The sequence below is a fragment of the Pseudochaenichthys georgianus genome, chromosome 21 (genome assembly GCF_902827115.2).
Source record: "Pseudochaenichthys georgianus chromosome 21, fPseGeo1.2, whole genome shotgun sequence".
Lineage (NCBI taxonomy): Eukaryota > Metazoa > Chordata > Actinopteri > Perciformes > Channichthyidae > Pseudochaenichthys > Pseudochaenichthys georgianus.
In genome coordinates, this window is record NC_047523.1 from 38,135,907 (window position 1) to 38,161,655 (window position 25,749).

General features: G+C 41.9%; 1 protein-coding gene across 1 annotated transcript in view; it reads right to left on the bottom strand.

Moving 5' to 3' along the window:
* LOC117466655 (nebulin-like) overlaps positions 1-25,749 on the bottom strand; it is a 110,318-nt gene that overhangs the window by 35,074 nt on the left and 49,495 nt on the right. The window contains 30 exon segments of the mRNA XM_071207100.1: positions 307-411; positions 534-638; positions 884-988; positions 1,082-1,186; positions 6,253-6,360; positions 6,461-6,562; positions 7,484-7,588; positions 10,064-10,168; positions 11,119-11,223; positions 12,429-12,533; positions 12,832-12,936; positions 14,189-14,293; positions 14,442-14,546; positions 14,634-14,738; positions 16,640-16,744; positions 16,915-17,013; positions 17,105-17,209; positions 17,312-17,416; positions 17,493-17,600; positions 17,820-17,927; positions 18,945-19,052; positions 19,148-19,252; positions 19,427-19,531; positions 19,724-19,921; positions 21,002-21,115; positions 21,583-21,690; positions 21,772-21,876; positions 23,222-23,326; positions 23,422-23,526; positions 24,287-24,484. Coding sequence (XP_071063201.1) covers positions 307-411; positions 534-638; positions 884-988; positions 1,082-1,186; positions 6,253-6,360; positions 6,461-6,562; positions 7,484-7,588; positions 10,064-10,168; positions 11,119-11,223; positions 12,429-12,533; positions 12,832-12,936; positions 14,189-14,293; positions 14,442-14,546; positions 14,634-14,738; positions 16,640-16,744; positions 16,915-17,013; positions 17,105-17,209; positions 17,312-17,416; positions 17,493-17,600; positions 17,820-17,927; positions 18,945-19,052; positions 19,148-19,252; positions 19,427-19,531; positions 19,724-19,921; positions 21,002-21,115; positions 21,583-21,690; positions 21,772-21,876; positions 23,222-23,326; positions 23,422-23,526; positions 24,287-24,484 — 3,351 coding nt within the window.

Consider the following 25,749-nt stretch of genomic DNA (forward strand, 5'->3'; position numbering starts at 1 on the left):
GGAAATGAAGAACTTATAACACATGTATAAATGAGGAGGACATATGAGGTTCAGGTTCATATTTGTATTTGTGCCTCCACTGTGACATGTGTCCACGCTTTAATGTTCAAAAGGGTCTTTATTTTTCTCATACTTCCTCACCTTTGGGATTTTAGCCTTTGCAAACCATTGGCATGCCCAAAAGAGAACACCAGATCAAGTGTCCTAGGGCTTCTTCAAAGTGATAGAAACAGCTATTCGGTGCAATACGTCTGTCTCTGATTCCGACTTTGTTCAAAACACGTTGTTCATCAGAATCACACTTACCTCTGAAGCCAAACTGCGCACCGCCTTGGCGTGGAGGATTTGAGGGGTGTCGCTGACGGGCTGGTAGTGGCCCTTCGACTTCTCATACTTCTCTCTGTACTTCAACTGGGGAGCAGCAACACACACAGATTACAACATGTCAACATCGAAGTCTGAAGACGTGTTGTCGCCGTCTGGAGTAATCCCATCGAATCATACACGAGATGTAACGATGTGGAAATACTTACTTCACTGTACATTTCGTTGTTTTTCATCGCCAGGAGGGTCAACTTATCGTCCACCACGGGGATCACGCAGCCCTTCATCGACTCTTTGTCATACTTGTACTCGACCTGCGGGTGAAACCATGGACGACAAATGCTGTTGGACGTTGTTAAAAATAAAGAACGTAACATCTAAAGAAGAGGGAGTTGCGGTACGACCACATCAGTGTACACATCGTCCTACTCCTTTTTGGAAAAGCAATATGTTTTTATTATTGTAAAAGATGTATATTGAGATTCTGAAATATGTTGACGGTTCATTTAATTAGTTTTTGCGGTGGCAGCATTTCATTGAATAAAACGCATTTACTTACGTCGCTCTGTTGCAGGGTGTTCTTGGCATTATTGAGGAAGTCGGGTCTGTCTGTCGTCCAGATCCACTTGTTCTTGGTGGCTTCATACTTCTTCTTGTAGTCAAGCTGAAAACCGAGGGAAAAAACCCCAATATTTATTCAATATTTTCACATTTTCAATTTCAACCCATCCTTAATCCCTGCACTGAAGACACTTACATTGCTGTTGTTCTTGTAGGCCTCCTTGGCAGCACGGATCGAGCGAGCGTCCGGTGCAATGTTGATCTGGGCCTTGCTCTTCTCATACACTTCTCTGTACTTCAGCTGCAAGAGAAAAAAAACACCAAATTATTTCAAATGACATGACATGTTACTCGCTTTTATCCAAAGCGACTTACATGCTCAACTCTGTGGCAATCCCCACATGAGAGCACTTTGGGGTGAAGGGTCTCACGGACACAACGACATGCTGACTGCAGTGGGGTTTGAACCTGTCCCTGACCCCCTGATCCCAACACCAACGCACAACCCACTGCGCCACACGCCCTAAATTAAAATGCATTTTCTCCGCAGCCTTAGGTCTTTTGGGGCGAGCAGAGAAATTCTTCTGTTGTTTGTCTATTCTACAGTACTGCAATACTACCTGGTGCAAGTGTTTGTCAACAGCTTTCAAATCAAATCTGCTCCACCTGTTAAAAATCTGCTCAAAGATTGTTGGCCAACCCTGTCAGAGACTCGATGACAATGCTTCTCAAAGTGTGGTCCGCGGACCACTGGTGGTCCGTGAGCGCCCCCTAGTGGTCCGTGAGTATATTGGTAACATTTCACAATTGAAATAAATAAATACATTTCAGTTTTCCGCACTCTCGCGGGAATATCTCCGCAATGGAGGGAGGTTAAGTTTCACTTTCGATTGCATGATATAGCCCAGCGCAACACCTTCGTCACACATGCTGCCACTTGTTTGTACCATTTTCAGGCGATTTGTAATCTGTTCTAGAAAAACTATGTGTTTTTTGATATTTGTGGAGTTAGGTGGTCCGCGAGTGCTTTTTATTGGTGAAGTGGTCCTTGGAATGAAAAAGTTTGAGAAACACTGCTCTATGACAACCTATGGCTGTTGTTACGTGCCGTAGTGTGTGTGTGGTCGGGTGTGTGTGTTTTCCTCTCTCTCCCTCTGATTGTCCCCAGGTGCAGCCTCTCCCCAGGTGCTCCTAATTAACAATCACGGCTTCCATATAGGACCGGAGGAGGACGGCAGTGAGGCCCTTCTTCCTCTCCTTCTCGTCTGGCTGCTGCATGTGTGCAGCGTGTCTCTGTGTGAGACCCAGCCTAGTTGTGTGCTGGTTATTGTATTCTTGTGTTGTAATTCGGCTGGTGAGCCGCCTTACTTATGTTCTTATTAAAACCGCACTTAAACTCCTTGAGCATTGAGTTTCCTCTCCTCTTTCTCTCGTCCAGCTGTCTTTCGTGTCGCTACTTCCCTTGGTACCCCTAGCTCTACCAGGGAACGTAATATGGGGGCTCGTCCAATCTTTGAGACAAAGAGTGAGTATTTGGTTGTTGGTTAGTGTTGATATTGTGTGTGGTGGTGAGCAGTAGTGTATATAGGTGTAAGAGTGGCTGTGAAGTGTCTTCCTGTTGAACAGCTTCCTCAGTTTAGACAGGGGAGTGTCTAGCTGGACTGAATCAGTCCTTCCTTCAGGCACTCATTTTTTATTTTGCCTTTTTTATTTTCGGGGTAATCCTGGGTGGGGATTCATTCCCTGTTGGGGGCAGGCGATTCAGGGTTTTGGCCGCTGATGTTTGCCTTTAAAGTCGCCTCGAGCCCGGCACGCTCCAGAAGATAGTTAGGTAAAGTTTGGTGGGCAGGATCTGGGGAAGTTTGTAAATAAATAAATAATAATATTTGTAAGTAGCCGTTACTATGGGGTCTAAATTAGATGCCAGGGTAAAAGTGCGTATGGCTCGTCTCCAGTGTGAGAGGGAGGAGCGCGAGTGTGAGCGAGAGTTTCAGCTCAGGCAGGAGCTGGAGATCAGGAAGTTGGAGGCAGACACTGCTGTCCGGATGCGTCAGCTAGAGCTCCAAGCAGCTGTGGTGGGTGATTCTGCCGTTACACCTTCAGGTTCTGCTGCTGCTTTTGATGCTGGTAGCAACATTCAGCTAGTCCCTGTCTTTCTGGAGTCGGAAGTGGAGATGTTCTTTAGTGCATTTGAGTGCATTGCTGCTGCTCTGCTCTGGCCAGAAGACGTGTGGGCCATACTCGTACAGTGCAAGCTAGTCGGCAAGGCTCAAGCGGCTTGCTCTTCTCTTTCTGTCGAGGATAGTTTGGAGTATGACAAGGTGAAAGGTGCTATTCTCAGGGCATATGAGCTGGTGCCTGAGGCCTACAGGCAGGGTTTTCGCGGCATGAAGAAAGCTGCTGGCCAAACATACGTGGACTTCGCGAGGGAGAAGAAAGTCCTCTTTGACAGGTGGTGTAGAGCATGTAAAGCGGATGACATCGCTTCAGTATGTGAGCTGATGCTGGTAGAGGAGTTCAAAAACTATGTACCGGAGCGTACGGTAGTCTACCTCAATGAGCAGAGAGTGACTACCCTTCAGCAGGCTGCCACTCTGGCAGACGAGAGTGCGCTGATACACAGGAGCGTTTTGTTTCAGCGGGACCCTCCTCAGCGGGACACTTATCGGAGAGCTCCTGCTAATGATGTTCCCTGTGCCAGTGTTCCATTGTTAGGTCCCAGGATAGACAGAGCTTGTTTTTTTTGTCTTGACCCAGGTCATATGATAGTAGACTGTGCAGCTTGGAAGCGAAAGCAGGCCACCACTATGGCGGATGAGGAAGGGCTTGAGCTTTTGGCTCAGAGCGATTCTCCTCATCGTTTTGGTTTCCGGAAAGCTCGTAACAGGCGTGCCACACAGGCTCATTCTGCTTCTCTTCCAGGACCCAAGAAAAAGAAATTGTGTTTCTTTTGTCTTGATCCTGGTCATCTAGAGGCAGAGTGTGTAGCTCGGAAGGAGCAGGTGGCAACTGCTCTGGAAAAGCCAAAAGACCGGCACCCGGTTGCGATGCGACAGAGTGGTGTGGTGCAGTTAAGTTCTGCATCCGTCTGTGACAGTGCTGTGGGTGTTTCCGTCTCTGAAGCGGTGGGTGTGGACCTAGCTCAGAGCGATGTGGATCTGTGTTCAGTGAGTGGTGTGTGTGTTCCATGTATTCCATGTGTTGCTCCGGTGTTGGCTGCTGGTGAGCAGTATAAGGTGTGTTTTATGGGGGGAAGTGTTACGTGCCGTAGTGTGTGTGGTGGTGTGTGTGTGTTTTCCTCTCTCCCTCTGATTGTCCCCAGGTGCAGCCTCTCCCCAGGTGCTCCTAATCGACAATCAGGGCTTCCATATAGGACCGGAGGAGGGCGGCAGTGAGGCCCCTTCTTTCTCTCCTTCTCGTCTGGCTGCATGTGTGCAGCATGTCTCTGTGTGAGACCCAGCTTGGTTGTGTGATGTTTATTGTAGTCTTGTGTTGTAATTTGGCTGGTGAGCCGCCTCACTTATGTTCTTATTAAAACCTCACTTAAACTCCTTGAGCATTGAGTTTCCTCTCCTTTTTCTCTCGTCCAGCTATCTTGTGTGTCGCTACTTCCCTTGGTACCCCTAGATCTACCAGGGAACGTAACAGCTGTCCAACAACATCATCTGGGACCCAAAGCATGTTCTGAACAGCGAATATGAACTGCTACCATCTAATGGGAGATTCATTAAAGTCAGTCTGAAGCATCCTTTGTGCTCCAGTCAGTCCTCTCAGTGAACTCAGAGCTGAATCCAGATCAAATGCTCGCTGACGGCTCTTTGAGCAGCTTTTCTCTCACTGATCGAGCTGCTATGTTAAATGTGTGTTGTTTGTTTGTCATGTATTGTGTCTTGATATGTGTGTGATGTTACACCACACTTGCCAACCTTGAGACCTCAGAAATCGGGAGGATTTCAAAACCACCGCCGGAGCTGTATTAGATTGTAACAGACTGAATACTTTACCTGCTGCCATTAGATCTCTTGCATCACTGGGTTTAAACATGCATTATCATCTCACTTTCAGCTGGTCTGTCCTGTTATTAATGAAACTGTTATTAATGAAACTGATATTATGAAACTGATTTGCTCGACTGTCTCAAATTGTAATGATTGTGTGCATTGCTTGAATTTCACTTAACAGACTGTATGTGGTTTGTCATGTTTTGCATTTTGTTTATGTATGTCTGTAAGTTGTTGCTATTGTCGGGACCCCCTTGAAAACGAGATGGTGCATCTCAAGGGATTTATCCCAATGAATACAAATGTCTATATATATATAGATTAACATTAACATGCTTATTGTAGCTGTAAGTGCACTGCCGCGCGGCCTGAAGCAGCATCCTTGATGGAGCATATTTGTGGGCTGCACCTGTATATATAAGGACTGAGCAGAGGGTGGAGTTGTCGATTCTTGTTCTGTTTTCTGTGACTATTCTTTCACACACAGTGACGTCACGAGCTACCCACAATGCAACGCGCGCCATAGATATATATATAAATACGGCATTTTCCTGGAGGTGCTAATATCCTGGTGGTGCTAATATAAACAGCTAGCTAACGTAGCCAGGCAGAACGCACTAGGTTTTTTTTCTGAATTAACGACTGAAGAAATCGCTGCATGTCTTCGGATTACATCTCTGGACTTGAGGGGTGTGCTCGAGGTCGTTACCAGCGTGAACTAGAGCTGTGTGGGTTGTCGGATTGCCCTGACAGACTGCCTGCAGATGTATGGGAAAACGACCCTCGAAAGTGGCCTTCGTCGATTTTGGCAGCATCTACGTCTATCTGGAAACACCAGGTGAATACCCCACTTGTCACAATAATATTATCATGCCATTGCATATATGTGGTATTTTAGAGTTGACTAGATATTGATTAAGGCAATAGACTGTGATATTCTGCTTGCACCTCGCGTGAAATGGCGGATACCGGAAGTACGGTGTCGCCCTCGGCCCAATACCCGTATGTGTGTGTGAAAGAATCTTCCTCAGACTTTCAGTTCCGCGCGCTACTAAAGAGACGCGCTACCATGGAAACCAAACAATGGTGTAGCTGTAGATTAAAGTCTGAGTGGAAACAGTCCTGAGTAAATTTGATTTTGTCAGAAATGCGGGAGAAATATGACCCCGGGAGGAAACGGAGAGGGCAGTGAAATCGGGAGTCTCCCGCGAAAATCGGGAGGGTTGGCAAGTGTTCATGGAGCTGCTGTGATGCAGGTAACATTTCAGACTTGATCTGACCATTCAAGTATTATCGTATTATCGTATCGTATATTTCCGATGTGTCTGTAGAAGAGAACAGTGCAGGGAGTCTGAGTGGGACTCACGTTGCTGGTGATGTCCTTCACTCTCTTCATGTGCTGCCCGTGAGGGGTGTCGTAAGGCAAGGTGTATCCCTTAGCCTTGGTCTTGTTGTACTCCATTTTGTAGATGATCTAAGGGATTAACAGCGTCACATCGTCAGGAGCAACTCAGAACACACCAATATTAAAGTTTAGAAATAACAAAAGAAAGGAGAAGAATCCAGAAACTCACGTCATGGATCTTCTTGCTGCGCTTGTGCGCCTCGTACTCTGGAGTCTCCAGGACGGAGGTGAACTTGTCCTTTGCACGCTCATACTGCTCCTTGTACTTCCACTGAGGAAGGGTTTGAACACAACAACGTCAGCACCGCTCGTAGAAACTGTGTCGATGTGTTAACTTGCTTTTATTCATGTGTATTTCTGTCTTTTTTCACATTTCGTCAAGGTGAAAACTATCCAAGAAAAGGCGGAAATGGATCTGTGAAATGTTACAGTTTCAGGGAATGTGGATTTTAACAATTTTAGTAAATGACGGTGAAAAGGGATGAATGATGTGGTGACGAGAAAAGACAAAGTAAAAGAAGTATTTTATATGGCTTTAAATGAGTTGTTGTAATAAAATAAAGTGAAGTTGAAAGAAAAATCTTTTTCATTCTCTTCTTTCTTCTTGGATAGTTCTCCAACAGTCTATGAACTACTTCAGAAACAGATAACATGTGTAATGAGTGAAATGGTGCCGTGCATATGTTAGTGTAGGATGCTTTATGAAACGTGCAGAACAGTTATTTCCCAGGTGAAAATGAAGACGTGTGTTACCACGACTCAGTCATGAAAGTCAGCAGCGCCCGCTGACCAGCAGTCCATCTTAATCTATGGATCACTGTCAATCTGAGGCTGATATATAAACACGAGGTTTACTCTGGAGAAGACAGTGACAGTCAAGATCTTTGGCGTTATAGTAAAATAGAAATCATATCTTTTGTCCCTGCCTCAAATTCTGACTGTAATGCATCAATTAGATCCATTTCTGACTAGATGAAGCAAAACCAATTGGTGGTGGATGGATGGTTTTTTTTTAGCGTGAAGGAGAATGGTGCGAAGTGTGGAGGTTAAAACCCCTTCCGGAGTTGAATGGAGGAAAGCAGTTTTAATTGGATGACTTTGAGATGTTATAAGACCTTGTTGAGAGATGGCAGTCAATACAAATAATGTAGCCTGTTGACTACACAGGTGGTCCATCTCTGAGGCCGTTTACCTTGCTGCTCAAAGTGGACTGGTAGAGGGCCGAGAGGATGTCAGGGCGGCGGAGCTCATTGCAACCGCTCTTAAGAAGACTCTTTGCTTTGGATTTATACTTTGCCTGTACACACACACATACACACACACACACACACACACACACACACACACACACACACACACACACACACACACACACACACACACACACACACACACACACACACACACACACACACACACACACACACACACACACACACACACACACACACACACACACACACACACAGCATGCCATAGTTGAGGACACATGTAGAACAGCAGAAACACTGAGAGGACTGGAGCAGTACTCCGGAGATCCAAGTGCAGCTGGTTGTCCTCATCTGTGCCTTCAGAGTGACGGGTAATGTAAAAAAGAAAATGTATTTATAATCCCAATGTCGCAAATTACACATTTGTCTAAGGGGGATTTAATATGACGCTTTCTGTCCTAAGACCCTCGCAGGAACAAGGAACTGAAACCCCACACTTACGGGGAAATGGGGGAAAAATCTAGGCGAGGAGGGACCACTCTCCCGTTGATCACAGACTTGTAATAGATGCTGTGTGTATAAAGTTGATACAATTACAAACATAGACAACCCAAATGATAATGTAAAGGTATATAAGAAAAGATGGATCCAGGATGTTGTTACAAATCTTCCAATTGCCACCAAAAATGTGTACAAATAAATAAATATGTCACATGTTATCATGGGAATATGAGTGTCTGTTAAAAATCTTCTTGCTTGGACTTCATGTGAAGACATTAAATATGTCCTCATGGGTCGATTCAACCGCCTGTCTGACGGCACAGATAGAGGCTCCCTCGACACAGCCGTCCAGCTGCTACGAGTGCCTGCGTCGACCGGTGTGGGACTGGTAAACACAGACATAGCGCCGCCATGCGCCGCAGACCCCCGGCAGGCAGGTCTGTGGACGACCTCATGCGTCAGAGCAGAGGTCTGGAGGAGGAGGAAGAGGAGGAGGAGGAAGAGGCAGGCCGGTGGTGTCAGCTCCAGCAGGACGTTACCTGGCTCATCTGGTTGTTTGCTCTGGCCAGCTTGTATCTAGGATCGTCTGTAGTGATGGTGAACTTATCCTTGGTTTTCTCATAAGAAGCTCTGTAGGACCTCTGCTCAGAAATGTCAGAAGGTGGTTAACGACAAACGTCCAGAACACAGAGCGCTGTCATGAGACTTTTCAGGGGGAGAAAGGGAGGTTAACACCAGTGGTGGAAGAAACACTCGCAGCGGTTTAATCTACATGTGAAGGATGGAGAGTTACAATATGTATTGTGCAGTTGAATGTGTGTGTGTTGTGTTTTACTGCTCCAGCTGTGCTTATTTTACATTCGGGGTAGTCTAACCTGCAGCAATACATCATGTTATAAAGTCCTCGTATATGGGAAGCGTTGCCACTGTACTGTGAGAACAACGTATCTCTGAAAGGCACATTTGTATTTTTGTCTATCAGTAAAATAGCCCTGTTTTCTGCTTTGTGACGGTGGATAGTAGATTTGGCTTAGTAAGAAAGTTCAAGTCACATTTCAGGTTCTCAGAAAACTCAAAATCAGAGGGGGTTAAAACTGGACTTAAGCGGTCGATGTAAGGGATTATTACACGCCCTCATTCTCAACAAAGTAACGTTATGACTCCCAATATTAATTGAAATGCTTTTATGGATTTAGAAAATGATTTTATTGATTTAAAAAATATTTGTATTGATTTAAATTGACATGCATCCGCTAAGAAAAATAGTCCGTTGTTACCGTAGCAACGGCAGGAACTGCTTCGATAGCGTTTTTGAGGAGCTTTTTGATTACAGATTTGAAAACATCGCTGCTTGCTTTAAAAGTAGCACAATTCATTATATCAAACCTTGGAAAGTATCTAGATATCCCTGCCCTAATGCCAAAGGAACTGCACACTGAGTATGTGTCGCCGTTTGATGTCTATGTCTGGACCGCTGCGTAAAAAGGAGGGTTTCTGCCCCGTTACTTCTGCGCTGCTTTTCATGTCCCAGTTCGCCCAACTGTATACAGTTCAATCGACCGGACTTCTTTCTGAAGATGTGAGCGTCCTTAACAACGGTCAATAAGTCCTTGACAGCGGTCTGTCTGTTCGATATTAACAACGTGTCACGTGTTCTGAATTGACCAATCAGAATCGAGTATTCAACTAAGCCATGTAATAAAGGCTGAGAGTCAAAACTACAAACATGACCTCTAGATGCAATGGAGAAGTAAAGTACTTCGAATGTACACAACATTAAATACTTCATTCCACCACTGGTTACAAGAAGTCGATATGAAGAACAAAGGAAACATAATGCATTGGTTTCTCAACAGGAATGCAGTTCATAAACATTTGAATCAGATAATTAAATATTAAACTATGAATTCTGACACTTTGACCTCCGAGCTGAGAGTCCGATAGAGATGCACAAAGACAGAAAGATGTCGATGTTACAAATGGAAATCATCAAAGTAAAGATAAAACTGCTTTTTGCGATAATAAATGACCGCTTTGGGTAAAAGAATGAAGACACTCACGTCGTCGATGAGGGTGGAAGCATACTTGGCGGCCTGGAAGAACGGCGTGTCGCAGGTGTACTTGAAGTTTCCTCTGTTCTTCTCAAAGGACGCTCTGTACAGTTTCTGTAAACAAGATATGAAACGTTACGATTAGAAACATGCAGGAAATAAACGTACTTTCCATATGAATGTTAAACATCAAGTGCTATCGAGTACATGGCATTTTATTAAGTATGGCATAAACAAATATTACTGTTTAAGATTATTAGGAGCTCCCGAACTCATCACACACATTGACAAAACATACTGTAACACACACACACACACACACACACACACACACACACACACACACACACACACACACACACACACACACACACACCACACACACACACACACACACACACACACACACACACACACACACACACAAAACATACTGTAACACACACACACACACACACACACACACACACTGACAAAACATACTGTAACACACACACACACACACACTGACAAAACATACTGTAACACACACACACACACACACACACCACACACACACACACACACACACACACACACACACACACCACACACACACACACACACCCCGACCCCTAAAAGACTGCAAAATGAATATAATAGTATATATAATTAAATAATATAATGCAATAACAATCTATAATAATATATATATTGTAATTTAAAAAAACTAAATAAAACACAAGGGAGACAGGCTGATATACAAGACAACATGAATTAAAATAATAATAATATTATATAATATAATTTAATATAATGTAATATACTTTAATCTAATACAAAACAATAACATATAATATAATAGTTTTTTTGCAAATCTCGTAAATTAAATTAAATTGAACGACTGCCTTGTACTTGAGTGTTTTGTCTTTGATGTTGTTACTTTTGTTATTCCCATTTCTTTCCAGTGCAAACTGGAGAGAAGCCTGTGGTACGTCATTGTACACAAGTATAATGACGATAAAGACCTTCTGATTTTGATTGTAAAAACATGATATCAATAATCCAATAGTCAGATTCTTTACCCCACTGTACAGCGCCTTGTTCTTCACGGCGGTCACCAGCTCAGGTGTGTCCCACACGTAGCAGCCGACGCCCCTCAGCCACTCCAGGTCCTCCTTGTACTTCACCTGAAGAGGGCGATATGAAAAAACAGATTAAATACAATTATTACAAAGCATGACACACACAACGGAGGTACCCCTGACTGAAGTTTCTTGAAAGCCAAAGTAAATAGCTGCTTGGAAATGGTTGTATTCCTGAGTGCCTTTATGTTTGTCTCTAAATGCATTTGATTATTATAATTGATAGTTATTTTATTAAAACATGTCTAGTCTTGTCACCTGGTGAGTCTTTGTGTTTCGCTGGTTACGTATTAGTAAGTAAAATGTTGTATATTATACATGGATTGCCCACTCATTTGTACATGTCCTATTCACTCATTGTTAATATGTGTATTTGAGGATATCATTGTTTGTGTTTGTAAAAAATGAAAAACTCAATAAAGATATTGTTTAAAAATAAATACATTTTAAAAAAAAGTATGACACTCACAATGTACACAATATCTGTTTTCTTTTTATTGTTACTGCCGAATTATAATCCATATTTTATTCCATTTTATTTATTTAATTCATTATTTGTTTATTTTATTATTTATTTAATTATTTATGTATTTGTTTATTTTTTATTTATTTGTATATTTATATGTTTAATTAATTATTTATGTATTTAATTATTTATGTATTTGTTTATTTATTAGTTATTTGTATATTTATTTGTTTATTTTATTATTTATTTATTTAATTATTTATGTATTTGTTTATTTATTAGTTATTTGTATATTTATTTGTATATTTTATTATGTATTTATTTTATTATTTATTTATTTAATTATTTATGTATTTGTTTATTTATTAGTTATTTGTATATTTATTTGTTTATTTTATTATTTATTTAATTATTTATGTATTTGTTTATTTATTAGTTATTTGTATATTTCATTATGTATTTATTTTATTATTTAATTATTTATTTATTTGTATATTTATTTGTTTATTTTATTATTTATTGTATTATTTATGTATTTTTTTTATTATGTAAATACTGCTATATTTCACTATATTTCTTAATATTTGTAATATGTTTTAATATTACTATAGTTTTCTTGTAATAGTTCTCTATCTTTTTTAATTTTTGTTTTACTTGTATGTCAGCTCCACGACATCAAGTCAAATCCCTCGTACGCGTAAACCGACCTGGTGATAAATCTGTTTCTAATTCTGAATCTTATGCTGTGAGTAAATGATTTGGAAAGCAAGTCACGATCGCTCACGCTGCTGATGTTGTCGTTGGCCATCTTGCTGTAGAAGAACTCGGGGCGGTCGGGGATAGACTTCCAGGTTCCCAGAGAGTTGATGTACTTCTCCCTGTATTTAACCTGAAGGATGGAGGAACACATATCAGAGAGTTGAATCAAAATGATCTTAGCACGCAAAGATGTTCACATCAAGTGGATAAGATAAGACTTCATTCATCCCCAAGGAAATCGTTCAGCACAAAAATAAAACTGTACACTAACAGTGCGGAAAAAAGAGCGGTTCAATAACTACAGGAAACAGACGGTCACATAATTAATATTAACAGTATTTAGTAGTGCAAAGACCGTAGTGGTAGTTACGTAATCGCACGTTATTTATCGAACGTTATTCATAATATCAATAATTTGTATTCCTGACCTCGCTGATGTCGTCAGTGACTCTGCGATGGTAGGTGATGTTCAGAGCGTCCTTCACGGTTTGGTAGTGGCCCTTGGCGAGCTCGAAGGTCTCTTTGTAGCGCAGCTGAAGACAGAAAGAACATGGGGTCAGGTTTTCATCAAACACAGAAACATATGTCGAGACATCATTATCATCCGTGGAGAAACGCCACAGTTTGGCACTGGTGTCTCATGGTAGTAGCTTGAAAAACGGTGGGAAATGAAAGAAAAAGGAAACATATATTAAGACTATCATTGACTTAAAATACAAACCATTAACGAATACATTTCGTAGCTTAATTAGTAGTTTATTCAAGTGAAGTAACACAGGTTTAATAACACGTTTTTTTACACGACTGTTCTGAGATAAGGTGAGAAAGCTACAAAAAATGTAAAATGATTGCACTCATATGAATGTTATATTTATAAAGGTTGGCTTTTAGTCAAAGTCGCTTTACAAAAAAAAATCTTCACAAAACGAACAAAGTCGCTTTAACCCTTCGATGCACAAGTGGGTCTCTTGGACCCGGTGAGCTGGTTCTCTTGAAGTATCTTTGTAATTACATTTTTTTATCATTTCATATTCCAGCTATTCCTCAACATGTTTTGGATATCATGCCATTCTAATTTTAAATTTAAATTTTAAGAAATGGTAGTTTTTGTATTTCTACCCCAAGCTTCCATACGTGGGTCAAAAATGACCCGCATGCATTTCCTATGGGATCCTACGGGATCCTCTGATTCTTATCACCTGTTGCTGTCAGGAATACATTCACTGTGGACCACACAGGCTGCATCAGAAGTGACACCTCTCAAGAAGATTTTTTTACACAGCAAGATCTGATACCTGTGTAATAATAGTAATAATAATAATACATTATATTTGTATAGGGCTTTTCAAGGACTCAAAATCGCTTTCCAATATAAGGGAAGGTTAGGGTGGGGGTGTAGGACTATCAAACTTGATCAACCGGCATGGATTGATGGGGGGTGGGCTACGAGTAGACTAGAGGAGAAGGGACTGGAACACTGTGAGGGTCTCAGAATAGCGGAGATCTTTCCATCGATATGTTCAAAACGTTTTATTTCAAAATGTAAAAAAAATGTCTAAAATTATAAATAGTGAAAAAGTAAATATAAAATATTTCTAGTTCAAAATATAATACTAAATATTATACACGTGATTTTTCTAAACCAAAATGACAAACACGGCACAAAAACACATTATTCTAATACGGGTCCTTTTTGACCCACTTATGGAAGAGTGGGGTCCAGGCACTCTGAGGGCATCGAAGGGTTAAGTGCATTGGAAATCATTGACTCGGAGGTATACTCACATCGCTGGACTGCACGTATGCTTTCTTGGCGCGGATCAGGAGGGGCGTGTCAGCGATGGCGGTGTATCTGTGCTTCATCTTCTCATACTGGTCTTTGTATTTGTTCTGAGGGAAGACATCATGGATGCAACACATGAGCGCACTGACAGAATGGACAGTATTTTCTATCCACGATGTCACTGGAAATATACAAAGATATGAACTTCTTCTTCCGATGTGAGAGGTTCCAAACACCCAGTAAGGGGATACTTACGTCACTGCAGACCACCTTCATTTTCCTAGAATGACACATGCTTGGTGTTTCATATTCTGAAGTGAAGTGGATTCTCTCCTTGGAAGCCAAGCTGGTGTACTGGTACTGTGGAGAAACAGATACGACGCTGGATTAGATCATCAGCTAATGATTAATGCGACGACTCGTGGTGGTGGTTGTGTCTGAACTTGCGTTGTTGGTCAGCAGCTGGGCCCATTTGGCTCTCTTGATGTCCACCGAGTCCCCGGTGGTCCTGACCTTCGACATGTCCTCCCTAGCCTGGGCTTTGTAGATCATCTGAGAATAGAGAAGCACAAACACGTCAAGCAGGGGTGGTTCTAGGGGGGGGGCAGGGGGGGCCAGTGCCCCCCTAACCCTGACCTCTGACCCCCCTGTGGCCCCCCTAACAATGACAAGTCTTTTTTTCTTAAATGTATATTTTCTGGTACTCGGGATTTTGTTGCTGTAATGTGAGATTGTGCAGACACCCTTATGTAAAGTAGAGATGTAACTGTTCATTGCCTTTATTTTATATAAATATGGTGTTAGTGCAAAAAGCTCAAGCAGATTACGTCGCGATGTTTGCTTTCTGACGCTCTTTTCTGAATGTGAACCTCGAGGTAATAATGTGATGCAGTTGATATACATTGTGCCAATATCTGTTTTACGTGTTCTAGGTCCTATATTCAGCCCACTCTCTTCAGTCTGCGTACAAAGGACACGACTTTGCAAAGGCGTGGAATAGATACGCAGAAGTCCGATTTTGAGTGCATATGATACTCCCACGTTACGTTTGTTATGAACGTATCTTAAATGCGTTTATTTTCTACATATCTCTGACGTTTATTTAACCCTGACTATAACCATAAGCTGCTGTGTCGTGTATTGCACCGCAAACATTAAAACTGTCATTGGAACGGCGATCAAGCCTGAAGCCACAGAGCTCTTTGTTTCAATGTTTGAGGTGCAATATCAGCAGGGGCGGTCCCAGGGGGGGGGGGGGGGGGGGGGGGGGGGCCTAACACTGACTTTGGACCCCCCTGTGACCCCCCTGAAAAAAAAATTAAACGATTTCTTGGCTGACGGAATAGACATAACTAACGCTATTTGTCGTTCTAGTCGGACCTATAGAGCGTAAAAACTGTAACTATAAGTATCTGAAATAAATATGTGTACTGAAACAAATACCAATAACTGTATTGCATTGTTTTCTTATGCGCAATTACTTCTTACTGTCCTTGTCTTTTTTCGTCCCGCATTTATTGTGCCCCCCTCAGAAAATAACTGGCCCCAGCCTGGCCCCCCCAGTGGCCCCCCCAGTGAAATTGGTCTAGAACCGCCACTGAATATCAGCGTATCATATGCACGCAAAATCAGACTTTTGCGTATCTATTGCACGCCTTTGGGGCGGTGGCGGCGAAGTCGATAGGGACTTGGCTTGGCAACCAGAAGGTCACCAGTTCAAGTCCCGGCAAGACCAAGTGCTACCCAGGTGTCCCTGAGCAAGGCACCGTTCCCCACACTGCTCCCCGGGCGCCGTTCAAAATGGCAGCACACTGCTCCTAACACAGGATGGGTCAAATGCAGAGAAACAATTTCCCCGCGGGGATTAATAAAGTATATCCATCCCAATCCTTTGCAAAGTCGTGGCATTTGTACGCAGGCTGTGAGACCGGGTTGATATATTCATGCTGCTCTGTTGCAGGAGCCTATGAATTAAGTTGCTCATTGCCATATCTACACTGCAGCTACTGAAATGTGAAAATGACAATAAAGCCTTGCATCTTGAATGTTGAATAATTGTTTTTAAAATGACACATCGGGGCAAATTGAAATCTAAAGTATTCGTATTCATTTGGAGAAGGACTAAGAATTTGTTAAACGGACATATTGTGCTCATTTCCAGGTTGTGTGTGTTGAGCCTCGACCGTGACATGTTCACATCAAATCAAGGTTCTCAGGAAGGAGGGGGGAGTGTGTGGGAGAGAAACGTTGGGATTGTAGCCTTTACAGACCATTTACATGCACACAAACCTATATAACACACTAAGGGGAAAAGGCACAATAGGGTATATTTAATTCCACTACAGGACAGACTTCCTCTGGATGTTTTTGCAATTAAGTCGGGGAAGAAAAGGTCATAAGTCCGTATAGACATCGCTTAAATGAGTCCCTAAATGTGTGGGAACTTGACTCACGCCGCTCATGTGGGTCTTCAGCTCCGTCACGCGGTTATACTCCGGTGTGTCCAGGACCACGGAGAAGTTGGCCAGGTTCTTCTTAGCCTCCACTGGGTAGGTCACCTGGAAAAGAAACATGTTAACATGGAAAAGATTGTGAAGCCACCGAAGGAAGTGCACATAAAGTCGAAGCATAAAAGTCGCAGTAATAATACATTGAAAAGGTGTTTATTGCACATTTCAGTTACTGAGGTTTCTAATAATCACGATATTAAGGGATGTGAAACACGTACCCTCTGTTTGGTGATGTTGCGGACGTGCACCATCTCCGGGGTGTCGTACAGGAAGCAGCCGACGCCTCTCAGCCAATGCAGATCCTCTTTGTATTTCAGCTGAAGACGCAAAATGGTTTTAATGAGCATTTAAGAAATGAATGTAAATCGATTTAAAGCACATCTCTCGTCTGCTTTTCTCTTCTTATACCTCGCTGGTGATCTGGTTGACGTGGTAACAGTGCATCAGCTGGGGTGTGGTGGGCAGATTGATCAGCTGACCTCTGGTGTTGTAGTATTTCTCTCTGTAGCACAACTGGAGAAGGAAGCAAAACGGTGGCATGAGTACAAACATGACTCCATCATGAATAATGAAACAAACCCGGATGATATAAGTGGGGTTCAAACGCTTTCATACGTCGCTGAGGTGCTTCTGGTTCATCTTGACTTGTTTGATGTCGGGGGTGTCGTAGGTTGTGTGGATCTTGTCCTTTTGCTTGTGGTACAGCTCACGATACAGGCGCTGGGGAAGGGCAAAGACGACATAAGAGACTGTTTGATCCAGTAATATGTACATTTCTATTAATCGATAATCTTACCTCGTTGGTGATCTTGTTAGCCTTCCTTGAGAGGACGAAGTTGACTCCCTCGGGATGAAGAGTGTAGGCCTTTGCTTTCATCATCTCATAGGCTTCCTTGTACTTCACCTACCCAACAAGAAAAGCGAGGGGATATGACTCAGTAACATTGATTTAATTGGATGATTTAAAGGTCCTCTATTTTACTGTTCTTCATCAACATATCACAGTTCTCAGACATATCCAGAGCCTGTCTCTGATTGGCTGAAACACCAACAGATCATTGCAGCATTACCCATATGTGGATTTTGCATAATGGGAGACCTTTAAGGCAGGAATTGTACTCACATTGCTGGTGACGACGCTGTTCAGTTTAGCCTGCTTGATGAGCGGTGTGTCCTTAGTCAGGGTGTATCCAGTGGGCATTGAATTCTTGTTTTCCTCCTTGTACACGTTCTGAGAGAGGGAAAGACAACGAGGTGAGATGGGAGGCATTTCAACTCGGAAAACATACAGCTTATAAGTAATAATTTAAAAAACAGATACTGACTGGACGACATTAGGGAGAAATCCTGAACCTACGATCTTAACTGAATAATGTTTCAATTGGAAAACAGCATTTGTTGTTTTTGTATCTGTTTAGCAGAGATTAGTCTGCAGTACACATATTCACTATAGCACTGGGTTCCTTGTCACTACTACTAAATGTCATGTTCTTATATGTTGAATGTGACGGGACTACGGATGGAAATTAGCTCAAAGCATTGTAAGCATTATTTTTGTTTTAAAGTGTTCATCAATGTGTTCTGTCCCGATTCAAATACACAATTAAATGAAACGAAAATAGCGTGTGCAGTGTAGCCTCTCCACCATACTGGAGATCTGAACAAATTCCCACGATAAAATAAAGAATAAAGTGTAAAGAAAACTACAAAAACGGCACATCAAATAATGTTATTAATTTAATATTATGTCAACAACAAGTGTTCCCTTGAGTAGAGTGCTCCTACATTCTGACATTATGTACCGTACTTTTCGGACTATAAGCCGCGACTTTTTCCCCCATTTTTTTTGTACAGCTAGCGGCCACTAGGGAACCTCCTAAATCTATGGATGTTACAGGTGAAATTAACCACCTTTAACTCTATGGGCTCTAGGACCGCTCCGCGCCCGCCACCTCTAAGCGGCGGGCTCCAGCAGGAAAAGCTGGAGGCCGGAAAAGAGTGAGACAGGTAGCGCGCCAAAGTAAAAGTGGAACCGAGAGACAGAACGAGAGCAAGACAGACGGACAATTTAGCTGCTGCGGCTTGTATGCAGGTGCGCTTTATAGTCCAACAAGTACGGTAGTCCATATTTCTATTTTCTGTGCAATACTTTCTCAACATGCTGCTGCAAATTATTGTTCCAATCTAATCTAACATGTGATGGTAATTTCTCCACATGGCTGCTGAACCTCAAGGAATAGTATCTCACATCGCTCTGGATGTAGTTAGCCATGGCGGCCCTCTGAGTGTCGATGGTAACAGCCGGAGCGGTGTTCGTTCCCTTGACGTTGGCGTTGTAGTCGTAGCGGTAGTGCAGCTGGAAAAGAGAAGAAAGACAGTTGAGATATATCGTAAATATAATATGTATACAATGTATGGAAAATTGTTCAGAACACTTTGAGATTCACTCACGTCGCTCAGGTTCTGGGAGTTCTGCTTGGACGTCTCGTACACCGGAGTGTCCATCACCACCGAGAAGTCCTTGAAAGACTCGATAGCTTTGGCTTTGTATTTGTTCTGAAATAAAACACAACGACAGGACGATCAGCTTCACCTTTGAAAACACGATGCAGTCTGAGTCTACCGAGGATACTAGGGAAGCTAATGGACATTGTTGAGAAGAGTAATATGTGTCTTAAAAGGATGTGAAATAGAGGGCAGCATAAGAATGAGTAAAGTGATAGGACTTACCTCGCTCTGAAGGTTATCAGCATTCTTGACGCGGAGGATCTCTGGAGTGTCCCAGGCGTAACAACCGATTCCCCTCAGCCAGTTCAAATCATCCTTGTAGAAGATCTATGGACCAAAGATAACACAAGTTAAGTCACGTATTGGATTGCAATTGGTTAAAACATCTTCTCCTGAATTTTGGACGTCTCTTGTTTTTGTTTTTTGATGTGCCATGTGCGAAGGAGTAGCTCCACTCCTCATCTCCTCGTACCTGTATAAGGACAATAAAGGATTCTCTTCTATAACAGTCTGACTTACGTCGCTGAGCTGCTCGTTGACTTTGCGTGCCTGCGTGAACACCTGCATGTCGGGCAGGCAGATCCATTGGTGCAGTTTCTTGCGGTAGTTGATCTCGCTGACGGAGGACTGGGTTTTGTGGGCGGACAGGATCTCCAGCATGTCTGCGGGGATGTGGTTCTTCGCCTTGGTCTTCTCATAGTCCTCCTTGTACAGGCGCTATACAGACAGACACCAGACGGTTGGTGTTATCAAGAGCGTGGGAGTGTTCCATATTATTAGGGATCACATTTAATGGAACTTAACAAAGTTAGCTTATTTTCTCATTACATTTCTTTAATGAACTGCAATTATATTTCCATTTAATTCACATTAGTTTTCGTCATGCATTTTCTGGACGTCTGTTTTTTTTTTTTACAACTATTTTTTTGAATAGTTCAAACTGAATTCGAGTTTTCCTTCGTCCGAAAAACCAAAACAAATTAAATGTAGTTATTTCTTAAGTTGAAGGAGGTTGGCTATATCAGCTTGTGGCTTTTTGACCTCTCCTGAAATATTTACATTATCTTGAATGCCATGCTTCTAAGGCAGGGGTGTCAAACTCAATTTCATCATGGGCCACATTCGCATTATGGTTGCACTCAAAGGGCCGGGTGTAACTTTAAGACTATATAAAAATACATATATAAATATTTAATATATTTAAAATAATGTATTATATTACATCATTGCCTCTGCATTGGATTATTATCGGATAGGGTAATAACTTCATAATTAACTACGTCTGAAAGCAGAAGTCTAGGGCTAATAATGGCAAGTCTCTTCAGTGCGCATGTCACAAAATGATTTTAAAAGAAAAGCACAATTAAAAAAAAAGTGACATTTTGAAAAAGAAAGTAAATTCTGAGAAAAAAGGCATATTTAGAAGAAAAAAGTCAAATTTGAGATGCATTGTGGGACATGTAGTTTATGGGCAACGTGCTTCTGTAAATCGGCATGTAACCATATAATAAACATATTATATTATTTGCAAGCTCTTGTGGGGCCACAGAAAATGAAGTCGCGGGCCGGATTTGGCCCCCGGGCCTTGAGTTTGACACCCCTGCTCTAATGGGTACAAATAAAATAATGTAATGATAAAAAAAAAATCTTTCAGTGATATTTTAATGCACAAAACAACCCAGTTAGACGCATTTTAGCAGCTTGGTTTTTCAAGTGGAGTTAATCTGTCAGTCTTCTCTCACTAACAATACTTCAGACACACAGTGTGATAAAAAAAGCCTGATTAATGTCACTTACATCAAGCACCAGCTTTCCGGCTTTGACGCAGCGAGCGGTGGCCGGGTCGTCCTCCAGACACTTGGGCACACTGTAGAGGGACTTGAACTTCTCGTAGTCCTCCTTGTACTTCACCTAAAGGGACAAGAGCACATCGTCTCTTAAAACAGTCCAAATGATATGGAAGAAAAAACCTGTTATAACGTAGAATGAAATAAATGAATGACCTATTTCTTCTGGTAAGAAAAGCGATCACTAAACAAATTACAAGGAATCGGCTAAAGGATAATAACTTAATAAACTCTCAATGGAAGAACCGAATAAATAAATGTGTAATGGAGAAAACAACTATTAGAAATCTTTGAGGAAAGGTGGGTAAAGTATAATGAAGATTTATAAGGAACATGACAATGAATGTATACCTGAGTATTAATATTGCATCCTTTTATTTGTATCATTATTAACATTATTATTAATATTTAATTTCGGATGTGTCAACTGTTATGTAGTTACGTTATGTACCTACATGTGTTTATTTTGTTTTGTAAGCTTTGTGAATAATTTCTTAAAATCCCAAACCAATTGAAGTAACCAGAACTCACGCCGCTGAGGATAACCTTCTGCAGTTTGGCGTGTTGCAGCGCCTGAGAGTCCTGAGGGATCTGGTAGCTCTTGTCTTTGATTTTGTCCCAGGCGGCCGTGTAGTTTTTCTGTGGAAAGTAAAACAACACGTTATCGACATTTAAAGCAGATCTTCGATCATGTGACTGGATTACAGAGTCGTCACTTACGTTGCTGAAGTAGTGCTTGAAGTTGCGGCACTTGGCGTAGTCGTAGGTGTCCAGCACGGTGGTGTACATGTGCTTCTCCTTGTGATAGGCCTCCCTGTAGTTCAGCTGTTAAGGATAATCGTTTCATTAACACACGTTTAGGCATTTTAACTTAAAGGTCCCTGATGTACTGTTTTCCCTCAATATATCACAGCTCTCAGATATATCCAGAGCCTGTCTCTGATTGGCTGAAACACCAAACAGATCATTGCAGCATTACCCATAATCCCCTCTGTTTCAGCCCTGTTTCAAAAGTGCTGATTCTCTGTCTGTTACTTTAGATGAAAACAAGGAGCCCCTCCCCACGCCCCTCTGAGAGAGACTTGGTTACAAATAACTCAATGGAGCTCTAGAGGAGATTCAGGTGATAAGGGGGGGGGGGGGGGGGGTTACCTAGGTTGCTGATTGGCTAATGGCTACACAAGACAACACATCGTTATGACATCATAAAGTGGCCAAAATCTGATCAGCTCATTTTCAGACAGGTTTTTAGAGAAATGGATCAAAAAGAGAGAGAAACTTTCAGAGTCTCTTTCCACAGAGGGGACACATGTTGATGTAGAAGAGACATGAAGAAGAGGGGACACATGTTGATGTAGAAGAGACATGAAGAAGAGGGGACACATGTTGATGTAGAAGAGACGTGAAGAAGAGGGGACACATGTTGATGTAGAAGAGACATGAAGAAGAGGGGACACATGTTGATGTAGAAGAGACGTGAAGAAGAGGGGACACATGTTGATGTAGAAGAGACATGAAGAAGAGAGGACACATGTTGATGTAGAAGAGACATGAAGAAGAGAGGACACATGTTGATGTAGAAGAGACATGGAGAAGAGGGGACACATGTTGATGCAGAAGAGACATGAAGAAGAGGGGACACATGTTGATGTAGAAGAGACATGAAGAAGAGGGGACACATGTTGATGTAGAAGAGACATGCAGAAGAGGGGACACATGTTGATGTAGAAGAGACATGGAGAAGAGGGGACACATGTTGATGTAGAAGAGACATGAAGAAGAGGGGACACATGTTGATGTAGAAGAGACATGCAGAAGAGGGGACACATGTTGATGCAGAAGAGACATGAAGAAGAGGGGACACATGTTGATGTAGAAGAGACATGAAGAAGAGGGGACACATGTTGATGTAGAAGAGACATGAAGAAGAGGGGACACATGTTGATGTGGAAGAGACATGAAGAAGAGGGGACACATGTTGATGTAGAAGAGACATGCAGAAGAGGGGACACATGTTGATGCAGAAGAGACATGAAGAAGAGAGGACACATGTTGATGCAGAAGAGACATGAAGAAGAGAGGACACATGTTGATGCAGAAGAGACACGAGGAAGTGGATTCTGCTACAGGTGACCTCTAAACTTCACGTATGTCTGAAAGGCTCACTCACGTCACTCGCCCAGGTGTTCCCCAGGATGGCCGTCACGTAGGCCGGGGTGTCAGTCACGATGGAGTAATTGTTGAACTCCTTCTTGGCCTCCGCTCTGTATTTAAGCTGCAAGAGAAGACGTCACACGGTTAACACACAAGCCACACGTTATGAACCCGATAGTCTGAAGTTCCCTGTGACGGTTACGGGGTGTCCCTCACCTCGCTCTGCTGCTCGTAGGACTTCTTGGCACGAAGGATCTCCGGGGTGTCCCAGACGAAGCAGCCCATTCCCTTCATCCAGTTCAGGTCCTCCTTGTAGAACACCTTTGGAACGGCACGAGCAAAAAGCACAAATATTTAATAACGGAGAAAAAATCTGATACAATCCGTTGCTTACAAACAGTTTACACTCCATATCAAGTAGAACGCAAACATTGGACATCTTAATACGCCTTGGGGTACTGCGGACATGCTCAATGAAGATCCACTGATGTCTTATTACGGTTTGAAACAGAGTCCATCTTGTATCTCATGTGCCGAGTGCTGCTTTCACGCATGCTTTCGTGCATGTATGTACTTCCAGGACCTTATGTGGAAAGGTCCTGTTGTTATTTTATTTTACTCCATTTTATTTGCATTTTATCGTGTAATTTTATTATATATTTTTATATTCTCATTCATGTTTGATGATCTTTGAAGCGCACTAAGACAATGGTGTCGTGTGACATTGGGTTATATTAATAACATTAGATTGTATTTGCGAATTCATTTTTGTTTTCTATAACTGTATAAGACTAAAGTTGGAATTTCCCCTGGTAGAATAATAGTGTTTTTCTTCTTCTAAATAAATACATATACAATTGGTTATATTTAATTAATGCTTGTATATCTAACAAACACACATCCAAACAGTTTGTCCAAACATCTACCACAGGTCCAAGCACCCCGTTGTGTTGTGTGAGAATAATCAAAGTGTTGTATTGGGTCATTTGTCTGGCGGTGAACTCGACCAGAAGCGTCCTGGATTCTTTTCAGCGAGTCCGTACCTCAAAAAGCGCAACAGTTTCCTAACTAATAAACCTACATCGCTGAGGATCTCGTTGGTCTTGCGGGCGCGGATGAGGTCCTCCTGCTCGGGGTGGCAGGTCCACTGGTGCAGGTAGGTCCGGTAGAGCACCTCGCTCAGCATGTCCTGGCTGCGCTTAGCCACCTTGTTAGCGATGATGTCCGGGGGGATGTGGTTCTTGGTCTTGGTGGTGTGGTAGTCCTTATTGTAGAGCCTCTGTGAAGAGAGGAAGCATGGGACGTTTGACATGAACAATATGCAGAGATGTTAAAGTACACACATCCTTTACTCAAGTAGAAGTACAGATACTCGTGTTTAAAAATACTCTGGTGAAAGTAGAAGTACTGACTAAACGTCTTCACTCAAGTAAAAGTAAAGAGGCTTTGAAGTGTACTTCAGTAAAAAGTACCGATAGCTAGCAGCTGTTTTAAAGAGTACCTGACCTCCCTTTATATCAATAGAACAATAATGTCATTGTTAGCTAATGAATGTTTCCATGGTGACCAACGGCAACATGACAACGTTTCCATTGGTCCCTCTTCTTTAGAGAAGACCAGGAAGTGATGGATACACGGATCGTGTTCCAACCAATAGGCACGCAGTGACTCTAAAGAATAATGATCACGCACCAAACACACATTCAGACTAAAGGAACCAGCTGTTTGGGAAATGAGAGAAGTAGAAAGTACAGGTATTTGAGTTCAACATGTGAGAAGTAGAAAGTACAGGTATTTGAGTTCAACATGTGAGAAGTAGAAAGTACAGGTATTTGAGTTCAACATGTGAGAAGTAGAAAGTACAGGTATTTGAGTTCAAAATGTAAGAAGTAGAAAGTACAGGTATTTGTGTTCAACGTGTAAGAAGTAGAAAGTACAGGTATTTGTGTTCAACATGTAAGAAGTAGAAAGTACAGGTATTTGTGTTCAACATGTAAGAAGTAGAAAGTACAGGTATTTGTGTTCAACATGTAAGAAGTAGAAAGTACAGGTATTTGTGTTCAACATGTGAGAAGTAGAAAGTACAGGTATTTGTGTTCAACATGTAAGAAGTAGAAAGTTCAGGTATTTGTGTTCAACATGTAAGAAGTAGAAAGTACAGGTATTTGAGTTCAAAATGTAAGAAGTAGAAAGTACAGGTATTTGTGTTCAACGTGTAAGAAGTAGAAAGTACAGGTATTTGAGTTCAACATGTAAGAAGTAGAAAGTACAGGTATTTGTGTTCAACGTGTAAGAAGTAGAAAGTACAGGTATTTGTGTTCAACATGTGAGAAGTAGAAAGTACAGGTATTTGTGTTCAACATGTAAGAAGTAGAAAGTTCATGTATTTGTGTTCAAAATGTAAGAAGTAGAAAGTACAGGTATTTGTGTTCAACGTGTAAGAAGTAGAAAGTACAGGTATTTGTGTTCAACGTGTAAGAAGTAGAAAGTACAGGTATTTGTGTTCAACATGTAAGAAGTAGAAAGTACAGGTATTTGAGTTCA